We start from the raw sequence: 12,613 nt of genomic DNA on the forward strand, positions 1-12,613 counted from the left end.
ATCTGGGTTCCCATCCCAGTTCTGCCTACCTTGCAGTGAGTCCTGGGTTATGCCACCTCTCCAGGCATCAGTTTTCTCATCTGTGCAATGAGAAATTGAGCTGGATGATGTTTTGGCTTCCTTGGAGCTCCCCCTTCTGTGAGACGGACTTGCTAGATTTGCTGAATGGTAAGGCGGTCTCTCCCAGCTCTGGGTGGTCCTCAACAGGCGTGTCCTCTCTCCCACAGGCATCTTGGCCATCCTCATCCCCCGCCTGGACCTGGTCATCTCCCTGGTGGGTTCCGTGAGCAGCAGTGCCCTGGCCCTCATCATCCCGCCCCTCCTGGAGATCACCACCTACTACTCGGAGGGCATGAGCCCCATCACCATTGTCAAGGACGCCCTGATCAGCATCCTGGGTTTCGTGGGCTTTGTGGTAGGGACGTGTCTGACCCTGTATGAGCTGATCCAGCCAAGCAGCGCTCCCATCTTCATCAACTCCACCAGTGCCTTTGTATAGCAGGCTGGGTGCGTCCCTGCACCAGCCCACTCCACCCTGTGTGTTCCCCCAGCACCTGGCTCCAGAGCCTCAGGCAGGGTCCAGACTCTGGGGGAAGGTAAGGTCGCTGTCTGGGAACCCCTACCTGGCTCCTAGGTACCCTGGGTCAGGTAGGGATGAAGACAGGGTAGGGCGTGGGCAGCAGATTCGCTGCTGCATGGGAGGTACCTCTAGCGGCAGCGCCATCTCTGTTTATTTGTACTTATTTTAACCCAGAACTTTTCACCTCTTTTCCCTGATCCCACCTCCTCCCTTCACTGCCTGCCTTTCTCCTTCTGACCCACCTCTCCAAATTATCCCTGTTGCACAATTCACTTTATCTAAACATTTCAGTGTCTGTCACCTCATGTTTTCTCCTTGCCCGGGCCAAGCCTAGATGAAATAATGTGGGCATGCCCCTCTTTATCAAGCCAAGCCCACCTCTTAGCTCTCTCCCAAATATTTTACCTCAGTATTCTCCTGCCTATTCAAGTCTCCGCCCAGTAGTGGAGCCTACCTAGTAGTTGAAAACCAGCCCCCAAAGCTAGAGGTTTTGGCCTTTCTCTGGCTTGCCGTGACCCTTGGCAACACCACCTCCTCTCCGGTTTCCTCGCATGGGTCACGATACTGTTATCTTAGTTGCTCGAAGTGCTGAAAGATATCAAGTGCTGCCAAAATTGAAAATATTTATATTTTATTTAAAACCAGCTTTTGTTTTTAGATTCTGTCTCTAGATCTGGGCCTATTTGCAACTTTTTCCTTCCTCAGTAAACTCTCACTCAACTCCTCCCTCTGAGAGGAAACTGAGTCCAGGAGGTGTCTACGGAGGCCCTCAGCACCCTTGGCCGAGGACCCCAGAGCTTTTAGTCAGGACCATCGAAGTGCGGACCTCTGTGGGGAGTCACGGACCTTGCCTCCCGTCAACCAACCTGATTTCCTCCTGAGAAGGCAGGAAGGACTCAGGAGATGTTGCACGAAGCGGAGGGGAAGAATGGCGACGTGGGGTTGGTTTCTCTCCATAGGAGGCTTAGACAACAGCCGCTTTGTGCATTCAGACCTGTTCCCCACCTCAGCTCCTGACGGACAGACGGCACGGCAGCGTCCAGGAGGACACCCCGACTCTTGCTGTGAACGAGAAGCTGAGGCCAGTGTGAAGGGCAGTTCCCAGAGTTTGCAGCAGCTGGTCCGACACTACATGTGGTGCTCGGTTGTTTACAAGCCCTGGAGGACAGGGCGGGTGGGCAAAGTACCCAGCCCCAAGCTGCCTCCAGGATCTGGACTTCTAACGGAACCACTTGGTTGGGACTTCGGTCTCCTGTGTTCTGAACACTAATCGTGCCCTTGTCCCTCTACCCCCAACCCCGCATGCCTCCCTGGGTATCAGAAAAGAGGCAGCCTCAGGGCTGACTCACCTCAAGGTCAACCATCAGGTGTGGGGACAAACTGCAGAGAAGGCTTGGAAATGTCCATTGCACTGTCGGCTGCCTCTTCCCTCTTGGTGTGACAGGTATCACAGAAGGCTGTTCACTGAATCTCCGTCTCTTGAGTTGTGTATGTGTGTGTGTGCACGCACATGCTCCTGTGTAGGTAACAGGGTCGTGCTGTCCTCCACCCCTGCCAGCCTCTTACCTGAAAGTGGGGAGAGCAGCACTCCTTTATCAGGGGTTTACTTTTTGTGTTTCACCAAAGCTCTTGGGGGCTGGGACCCACCCTCACAGCCCCAGCTTTTTTCTTTCTCTTCTGTTCCAAAGCCAGACTCTCTCATTCAGTGACACCTGACCTACTTAATCATTTGTTCACTTAGGAAGATGCAGTCAGTTTTGATCTGGTCTCCCTTAGGAAAGTGAACACTTTCCCCCATTCTTTCGGCTCTTTGGTGGTCACTCACAGGTGCTCATGTGACCAGGGTTCTAACTGGAGGTAGCAGTGGCCCTGCCCTCTGGAGCCTCAAGCTTTCTGAGTAACTTCTGGTTACCAAAGTGTAACTTCAAGAACCTTTAGCTCCCATTTGCAAGCCCAGGCTCCAGCAGTCTTTCCAGAGCGGTCCTGAGTATTTGTTTCCATCGAGAAGGTGTGGGCCACTATTAAGGGCTCAGACATGTGTCCCACCCACAGCTTCCACGGTGGAGGCTTCTGTGTGCTCAGGGCACAGCTAGAGGCAGTCCTGTCCAGGCGGCTCTTGAGACCCAGTCTGGGATGCTGGGACCTGACAACTGGACAGCACGATCCTGAGGTCTTTTGGCCCCATGTCTATTGCTTCAGGGCCCCTGCCCAGGGAACCTGGTATGTAGGAGAGACTGCTGCAGCCTTGGGGCTTCAGGAAACTAGCTTGGCCTGGCCTTGCCCTGTTCGATAGCTTCCTGTGCTTTTTCTTCTCGGGCAGCCTGATCACATGGCTGCTTCAGGAGACCCAGGCAAGGTGGATGCCATGGGGACCTTCCTGCTTGTGCAGTTGCACAGCAGTCAGTTGTCGAGTAAAGGGTTGGCCAGATGGTTTAGTGGAAGAAGCCCTTCCTTTTACAGAAGCAGCTGGCGAGCCCAGCTCAGGGAAGCTTAGTCTGCTGCCCACAGGGCTTCTCAGTCAGGGCTCCCTCCCTGCTTCCTTCGCAGCCTCTCCCTGGGCCCTGCTTTAGTCTCTGGTGAAGAAGCCCCAGCATAAGTAGGAGACCAATCAGGGAACAAAAGAGCAAAGGCTTGCAGGGATGTGGGGCCACATCTTTCTGACCAAAGGTAAACGATAGGGCTTTCTGGCCCAGTGCTGTTCACTCTGTGTCCTTCTCCAGCCTCCCCAGGGCGGCCCCAGGTTCCATCAGCCCAGAGGTAGCTTCTCAGAGCCCCTTGTTCCTTCCTGCAGACGCCACTATCAGGAGCAGGTTTCCAACTCCCTGCAGGCAGTATACCTCTCCTTAAATGCAGGTTCTTGCTGGGAACAGCGTGACCTGGCATCCTCTCGTCACTTTTTCTAGAAGTTGTACCATTCACAAGTGGCATTATTTATATTTATGTTGTGCTGCTAAGAGCCCTTCATGTGCACAGACCCTGGCCAGATGGATGTGACTGTGTGGTGTGTCTTAGCCTAGAACCTGCAGCTTAACTCCTCTGTCAGTCACCTTTCCAGTCAGATTTACTGGCTGATAATGCTCACCGTTTACCCTCTACCCCCACGAAAGGCAAACTTTGCAGTTTGCAAAGTTGTCTTAAAGTGATGATCTCCAAACAGGTATGTTAGGAAAATCTTTTCCCCCTCCTTGTTCTCCTGCCTGGCTTTTTTTTCCCTCAAATCTCTCCCTTCCTAAATTGTAGAACATCATCTCTGTTTAACACTACATGTTTGCCTCATGTGTTTTGGAAGTGCAGAATCTCAATTTATGTCTGTTTACAGCTCTCTTTATTCACTACTCACTGCAAGGGAGTCTGTATCAGTTTGTTTTATTTCATGGCTGATTGGATGTTCAGGTGAGCCCTGGCATCTACCTAGCTCAGAACACAAAGCTGCTTCTTGGTGGAAATAAAATTAAAAAGGCTTGACTTGATGTACAGGAGTCGGCTCCAAGTCTGCCTTAGAATTTAATTTTCCAAGGTACATTACGCATCTCCAAGACCATTAAGAGGAAAGGAAAGAGTACGGTTTATATTGAAATCATGGTTAATACTTTTAGACAGTCCTGCTAGTTGCAAAGCTATTTGCACTCACGGCATCAGCCTGTGACATTTCTTCCCTGTCCTTTAATCCCCGGGTCTTTCTCTGGCCAGGGGACATAAATGGTGCTGAGCTGAGGTTACCAGAGTCGCGGTGGGGAGTAATGGTGAAGTTGCCTGCTGTCAGCCATGTTCTTTTGTTTCAATCAAGGTGATGCTGTGGAAGTGGTTTTGTTTTACTGAAATTTACTGAACAATAAAATATGTGACTCTGTTGTAAACCATGTTAGTGGATGTGTGACCAAGAGGAAAATGAAAAACTGCCATCCAGCGGGTCTTGATAACTAGACAGTCCCGTGTATGTCATGTGCCTGTGTGCATGTGTACGTTCTGAATGGTACGTGTAGAAATGCGGGTCATGCAGGGACTCATGAAGATTTTGTTTTGGGTTCTGCACACGGATCATGTGTTAAACTTTTCCTTAATAAATGAGCTTTATTTTTTATTTTTGAGAGCTTGGAGTCTGTGTCTTCGTTTTCTCTCTGTCTCTTTTTTTTCCCCCGATCACTCAGATCCCTTTACTGGATCTTAGGTCAAAATGTTTCTAGGTTTATGTCACAGAACTCATCTAGGGGAGTAGTGTGAACAGCAGACCCACCTATGGATGGAGAGTCCCTGAGAAAGGGCAGGTAGTTACTTTTCTGTTAGACAATCCTGCTCTTCCTAAGTCTACTCCTGCTTCTCTTGAAAGCTTGCGTAGGAATTCTTAGCCCCCTCTGTGCATGTCAGAGGACCACCCAGGACAGGCGTGATGGTTTTCAGTGTCAAGGTGGTTGGGCGATTGTATTGAATAACCCAGTTATTCAGTTAAACACTAACCTAGGTGTTGCCGTGAAGGCATTTTGTAGTTGTGGTTAATGTCCACAGTCAGTTGCTTTTAAATAAAAAGATAATCCCCAAAATGTGTGTGGGCTTCATCCAATCAGCTGAACAGCCTCAAGAGCGTAATGGAGGTTGTTTCACTGAGAAAGAAAAAATTTTGCCTCAAGACTACAGCATTGACTCCTGCCCAAGAGTTTCTAATCACCAGCTGGCCATGTACATTCTGAACTTGCCAGCCTGCACGATCACACATGTTCTTGAAATGCCCGTCTGTGTGTGTGTGTCTTGTCTCCTCCTCTCTCCGCCCCCCACCACCTCCCATATGTTTTCATGTGTGTACATCTCCATCTTACTTGTCCTGCTTCCCTGAAGAACCCTGACTGATACAAGAGGTAATACTTGTATTACCCTCACCTTTCTTGAAGTGATGAGATAGATGTCAGGACATGGAAGAGATGACTCCCCTTCCTTTTTTGTCACATTTCAGGAAAAGCAAGGCCATCCAAGCTGCCCCTAAGACGATTTGAAAACTAATCGTTGGACACTAGATTAGACTTCTCTAAAAGCAGAGCCCTCAAGGAGCACTGTTGAGGCACAACACTTATGGAGGAAGGTGGGGAAACATGACTGTTTTCTGTGATCAGTGTTATTACTGGACCTGAGGGGCTCAAAGGCATTCAGTGACTGTTCCAGGACAGCGGCCAGCAAGGGACAGAGTTGGGATGCTTACACAAGCCTTGTGGTTGCAGAACCCAAGCTCTTTCCTGAGGCGCTGGCTGCCTCGCCCTACTTGTTGCAGCCTCAGGTGGGAGGGCCACCCTTAGGGACTGTTGAGAGGCTTAGAGAGAATGCTACATGGTACCTGGCATGAGGGGCTCATGAAACATAAAGTATTAGCTGAATTGAAGAAAACCAAGATTTGGAGAGGAGCTGTTTTACTTGTATTTTTGGTTCTGTGTTCATTCGTTATAATCTTGTCTTGCTCACTGGCTTCAGGCAGAGCATTCAGCCCTTCTTAGACTGTTCATGTTTTTATTCCTGCTCATATCCATACATAATGGCCATAATCCCTCCTTCCAGGTAACGAAGGCCCTCAAGGTCAGCCCACTGCACTCACACAGACATAAGCTGAGTGACAGGAACTGGATTTGGACCCTAGATCTAGCCAGGGCTTTTTGCTAAGTAGGTTGGTTTCCTCAGACCCAGCCCATTGCAGATGTGTGCCAAGAAACTGTGTGTCTTCAGCCAGTACCCTTTAGATCCTTGGCCACTGATATCCTCCCACCTTTGGGAGAGTAAATAGGGATATAATTTACATATGATAAAAGTCACTTTTTTTTAAGTATGCAACTTGATGAGCTTGGGCAAATGCATGCAGTCATCTGACCACCGTTTCAGTGAAGACACAGAATGTTTCCTTTACCCCTACAGGTCCCTGTGTCCCTTTGCTATCAGTCCCATCCCCATGCCACTCGCCCTTGGGAACAACACATCTAACTTTTCTGTCTCTAGTTTTGCTTTTTCTAGAATGCCATGTATATGGAACGTTACATGTTGTCCCTTCTGTCTGGCTTCTTTCACTTTGCATAATGCTTTTTATACTTAATGTTGTGACATGTCAGGAGTTTGTTTTTATTTCAAAATGATCCTCTGTTGTGTGGTTGAACCATAGTTTGTTTATTCATTCTCCAGTTGTTGGACATTTGGGTTGCTTCCAGTTTTGGGTGTTCTGAATAAAGCTGCTATAAATATTCATGCCCAGATCCTTGTGTGGCCACATGTATTTATTCAGTTCAGTTCAGTTCAGTCACACAGTTGTGTCCGACTCTTTGCTACCGAAGCCCGCCAGGTCTCCCTGTCTATCACCAACTCCTGGAGTTTACCCAAACTCACGTCCATTGAGTCGGTGATGCCATCTAACCATCTCATCCTCTGTCATCCCCTTCTCCTCCTACCCTCAATCTTTCCCAGCATCAGGGTCTTTTCAAATGAGTCAGCTCTTTGCATCAAGTGGCCAAAGTACTGGAGTTTCAGCTTCAACATCAGTCCTTGCAATGAACACCCAGGACTGACCTCCTTTAGGATGGACTGGTTGGATCTCCTTGCAGTCCAAGGGACTCTTAAGAGTCTTCTCCAACACCACAGTTCAAAAGCATCAATTCTTCAGCACTCAGCTTTATTTATAGTCCAACTCTCACATCCATATATGACTACTGGAAAAACTATAGCCTTGACTACACAGACCTTTGTTGACAAAGTAATGTCTCTGCTTTTTAATATGCTATCTAGGTTGGTCATAACTTTCCTTCCAAGGAGTCTCTGCTTTTTAATATGCTGTCTATGTTGGTCATAACTTTCCTTCCAAGGAGTAAGCATCTTTCATGGCTGTAATCACCATCTGCAGTGATTTTGGAGCCCCCAAAAATAAAGTCTGACACTGTTTCCACTGTTTCCCCATCTATTTGCAATGAAGTGATAGGACCGGATGCCATGATCTTAGTTTTCTGAATGTTGAGCTTTAAGCCAAGTTTTTCACTCTCCTCTTTCACTTTCATCAAGAGACTCTTTAGTTCTTCACTTTCTGCCATAAGGGTAGTGTCATCTGCATATCTGAGGTTATTGATATTTCTCCCGGCAATCTTGATTCCAGCTTGTGCTTCTTCCAGCCCAGTGTTTCTCATGATGTACTCTGCATATAAGTTAAATAAGCAGGATGACAATATATAGCCTTGACATACTCCTTTTCCTATTTGTATTTATTACTCGTTGGTAAAAACCTTGGAGTGTAATTGTGAGGTTGTATGATTCAGTGTATATCAACTTTATAAGAAATTGGAAATTTGTTTTCCAAAGTGGCTATACCATTTTGGATTCTTACCAACAATTTATGGAAGTTCCACTTGCTCCTCATTCCTCCCAATACTTCATATTGCAGTTTTTTCAGTTTTACCCATCTTAATGGGTGTGTAGTGGTACCTCATTGTGATTTTAATTTGCATTTGCCTAACCACTACTGATGTGCATCTTTTTCTAGGTCTTTTTGCTATTGGTCTTTTTTTTTTTAATTAAAACTTTTTATTCATAAACACCATGATTGTCTATGTGGAAATGCAAAATGCAGAAATACAGAATAAAATTTACCATGAGAGACAATTAGCACATTCACAGTGTTGTGCAGCTATTACTAGTACCTAACTCCAGAATATTTTTAACACCCCAAATGGCAACCATATACGCTTTAAACACTTTCTATCCCATCCCTGCATGCCATTTTAAAATGTACATAGGTCAGAATGGCTGCCATCAAAAAGTCTACAAACAATAAATCCTGGAGAGGGTGCAGAGAAAGGGGAACCCTCTTACACTGTTGGTGGGAATGCAAATTAGTACAGCCACTATGGATAACAATGTGGAGATTCCTTAAAAAACTGGAAATAGAACTGCCATGCTGCTGCTGCTGCTGCCGCTAAGTCGCTTTAGTCGTGTCCGACTTTGTGCAACCCCATGGATGGCAGCCCACCAGGCTCCCCCATCCCTGGGATTCTCCAGGCAAGAACACTGGAGTGGGGTGCTATTGCCTTCTCTGAGAACTGCCATACCACCCAGCAATCCCACTGCTGCGCATACACCCTGAGGAAACCAGAATTGAAAGAGACACGTGTACCCCAATGTTCACTGCAGCACTGTTTACAATAGCCAGGACATGGAAGCAACCTACATGTCCATCAGCAGACAAATGGATAAGAAAGCTGTGGTACATATACACAATGGGATATTACTCAGCTATTAAAAAGAATACATTTGAATCAGGTCTAATGAAGTGGATGAAACTGGAACCTATTATACAGAGTGAAGTAAGTCAGGAAAACACCAATACAGTATATTAATGCATATATGTGGAATTTAGAAAGATGGTAACGATTACCATGTGAGACATGGTCATGTCTCACATGGTGAGAATGATGTGAGACAGCAAAAGAGACACAGAGATAACACACTTTTGGACTCTGTGGGAGAAGGCGAGGGTGGGATGATTTGAGAGAACAGCGTTGAAACATATATATTACTATATGTGAAACAGATCGCCAGTCCAGGTTTGATGCATGAGACAGGGCGCTCAGGGCCAGTGCGCTAGGACGACCCTGAGGGATGGAATGGGGAGGGAGGTGGGACGGGCGTTCAGGATGGGGGACACATGTGCACCCGTGGCTGATTCATGTCAATGTATGGCAAAAACCACTACAATATTGTAAAGTAATTAGCCTCCGATTAAATAAATTTAAAAAATTAAAATGTACATGGGATTTTTTTGCTTAGATATGGTAAGGTACACAGAAACAGGACTGTCATGAAGGATAGTTTTTAAATTTTGTTTATTTATTTTTTGGCTGCATGGTCAGGGACTTTAGTTCCCTGACCAGGGATCAAACCTGTGCCCCCTGCTTTGGAAGTGCAGAGTCTTAACCACTGGGCCACCAGGAAAGTTTCAGGATGAAGTTTTTATACTCACAGATCCATGGAAACAGGAGGCAGAGCCACACAGAAAAGTGCCAGGGGTGATCAGGAGGCAGAAGAGAAACAGAGGCGTGCGTGGGAGCCTTTAGGGTGATTTTTGTGGGAAAGGCGCGGCAGGGCAGGGTTAACATCAAATGAGCAAATTTGAGGTTAGGTAGGTAAACACTTTGAGCAGCCTGGGCTGTAAAGGTGGTCTCTAGTTGTCCATAACTCCTGGAGTGATTTAGGGTGGGGACTGTGTTCCATACTGATAAGATGAGTTGGGTTGGGAATTGCACTCTGGATTGGTTGATTTGCATATCAAAGGAATGTCCTCAGGCAGGCTGTTTGCTGTCTCTAGAAATCAGCTGACTCTGGGAGGGGCAATCTGTCTCTGGGTCCACAAAGACCCCAAGAAGTCAAAGCATCATAAAGTGCAGAAAATAGAAAATGTGATTAAACACTGCTTCCTCCTATCCCTGGCAACTACTAATCTGCTTTCTGTCTCTATGGGACTTTCCTATTCTGGATACTTTATATAAATGGAACCAAACAATACGTGACCTTTCTGGCTTCTTTCATTTTATATAATGCTGTCAAAATCCATCCATGTTGTAGTGCACATTCATAGTTCATTCCCTAGCAGCAGTCACAAACCTGCTTTCTGTTTCTTGGTTTCATTACTTGATGTAACCAGCATCTTCATCATCTCCTCTTCTCCTCCTTCACCTTCCTCTTCATCGAGTTGACCATTTTCCTTCTTTGCTTGGTTCCCTGATTCCTTAGTTCCCTGGTTCCCTGGTCTACCTTCTTGAATGGAGTATTTATTCAAATAATTTTCTTCTTTTAAAATTTGGTCTTTAGGGACTTCCCTAGTGGTCCAGTGGCCATGACTTCGAGCTCCCAGTGCAGGGGGCCCAGGTTTGATCCCTGGTCAGGGAACTAGATCCCACGTGCTGCAGCTGAGCGTCTGCCTGCCACAACTAAGGCTCAGCACAGTCAAATAAATAAAAGTAAATTTAAAAATATTTTTAGAACTTTGGTCTTTAAAAAGATTAAACTTTTTATTTTGAAGTGATTATAGGTTCACAGAAAGGTACAAAGAAATATATAGGGGAATCCAGTGCACCCTTCACCCCATCTCTCCCATGTTGACAGCTTGCAAGACTATAGAGTTGTAGCCACGTGTTCTGGGAAACAAACTCATTCAGAAGGACAATGCAGAGAGTGGAGTGCAGTTTATTACACTGGCGGGCCCAAGGCAGAGTCTCCTCTTAGCTAAGGACCCTGACCAGTTTTTGTGAAAACTTTATATACCCTAAGCGTACGTGCCCAAACCTACCTCCTCAAATTCCCTGAAACTAGTCTGAACAAAGGAAAAAGAAAGATACAATCAAAGTCAACCTGTGATTCATGTGCCTTAAACCCAGGTAGTTAACACTGGACAATTATCAATAGGCTTGTGGTCATTCCCCAATAAGCATAATAGAATGTATGATTCTATTCGGTCACACAGATAATTAGGGTATTCTTTTAGGCGATGGAGAGCTCTGGGGCTCTTCCTTCCGGGGGTCCTGGTTTTCCAGTTGGTATGTCGTTTCCATAGATACTGGGCATATAGCTCAAAGTCCACAGTCCGGCCCAAGATGGAGTCCTGCTTTCAAGATAGAGCCTGTCTGTTTCCTCCTTCAATAGTACATTATGACAACCAGGAAGTTGACACTGACACAATCCATGGAGCTCATTCTTGTGTCTCCATTTATAATGCACTCATTTGTGTGTGTGTGCATGCTTGTGTATGTGTGTGTGTGTGGCTAAACAGTTTTAGTCATGTGTGGCTTTTTCCACCACGGTCATGGTGCTTAACGGTACCTTTACCACAAGACCCCTTCATGCTACCCTTTGGCTAGGTAGTTAGAATAGGAAACAGGAGTCCAAAATGGCTGTGGCTAAAAGACAAGGAAGGGAAAAGCCCGCGAAAATAGAACAAAGAAAGGTCCAAGGAAGGTCCAAGGACCGGAATGAGGACCTCAGGTAGAACAAACAGCACCCCTGGCTAGCCCACTTTACATAGGGCAGGCCCAGGGGGAGGAAGAAACATATAACAAGAGGAGCCAAAGTGCTCTCTCTCTATCTTTCCCACACGCTGGTGCACTCCCCCACTCTCTTCTCATCTTTGGGTTGGCATGCCCTCAAGCCTCAAGGATGGATTCTCCTGCTATTTTCTAAATAAAATAGAGCTGTAACACGGAGCTGTAACACTGATTTGTCTGAGAGCTATTACACGGTCTGTCCAAGACCTGAGAGCTGTGGCGAGCCAAGGGCTTTAATGTCCGTCACTCCAAATCTTTGTTGTGACGAGACAGAACCGAGGAATATACACTCACCTGACACCTTCGTAGACACATCCACATCCTGAACCTTACCAACATCTGCTATCCCCTGGTAATGACTAATCTGTTTGTTCGTCATCTCTGTCATTATATTATTTAAAGAATGTTCTATAAATGTAATTATATTCTATGTATCCTTGTGAGTTTGACTTCTTTCACTCAGTGTAATTTCCTTGAGGATCATTCAAGTTGGTGCATGTATGAATCGGTTGTCCCTCTTCATTGTTGAGTAGTATTCCATGGTATGGACATACCACAGGTTGTTTATCAATTTACCTATTGAAGGAAATTTGCATAGTTTCCAGGTCTGACTCTTACAAATAAAGCTACTGTGAATATTTATGTATAAGTTTCTTTGTGAAAAAAAGTTTTTATTTCTCTGTGATGTATGTCAGAAGTGCAATTGCTGGGTTATATGGAAAGCCTGTTTTTAGTTTTAAAAGAATCTTCCAAACGAGTTTATAGAGTGACTGTACCATGTTACCTTTCCATCAGCAGTATATGAATGATCTAGCTTTTTTTTTTTTTTTTTTTGCATCTTTGCCAGCATTTGGTGGTGTTGTTATTTTCTATTTTAGCCATTTACCAGATCTTATAAATGTTTTGTTAGATTTATTTAATTTTCTTTGGAGCAGTGTTAAGTGGTACTGTGTTTTTTATTTCAGTTTCCACACATACATCTGTATTA

General features: G+C 45.8%; 1 protein-coding gene across 6 annotated transcripts in view; it reads left to right on the forward strand.

The window, feature by feature from the left end:
* The window catches only part of SLC36A1 (solute carrier family 36 member 1), a 100,386-nt gene that overhangs the window by 57,489 nt on the left and 30,284 nt on the right, over nucleotides 1-12,613 (forward strand). For 5 of the 6 annotated variants that reach the window (XM_070793877.1, XM_019965272.2, XM_070793874.1 and 2 more), the window contains one exon: nucleotides 228-4,670. The exons of the other annotated variant lie outside the window; for it this stretch is intronic. In XM_070793877.1, the coding sequence (XP_070649978.1) occupies nucleotides 228-499 (272 nt within the window). In that variant the 3' untranslated portion in view covers nucleotides 500-4,670. Of the gene's footprint in view, nucleotides 1-227; nucleotides 4,671-12,613 lie in introns of those variants that run through there. 6 annotated transcript variants of the gene reach the window in all.

Source organism: Bos indicus, chromosome 7, assembly GCF_029378745.1.
Source record: "Bos indicus isolate NIAB-ARS_2022 breed Sahiwal x Tharparkar chromosome 7, NIAB-ARS_B.indTharparkar_mat_pri_1.0, whole genome shotgun sequence".
NCBI classification, from domain to species: domain Eukaryota; kingdom Metazoa; phylum Chordata; class Mammalia; order Artiodactyla; family Bovidae; genus Bos; species Bos indicus.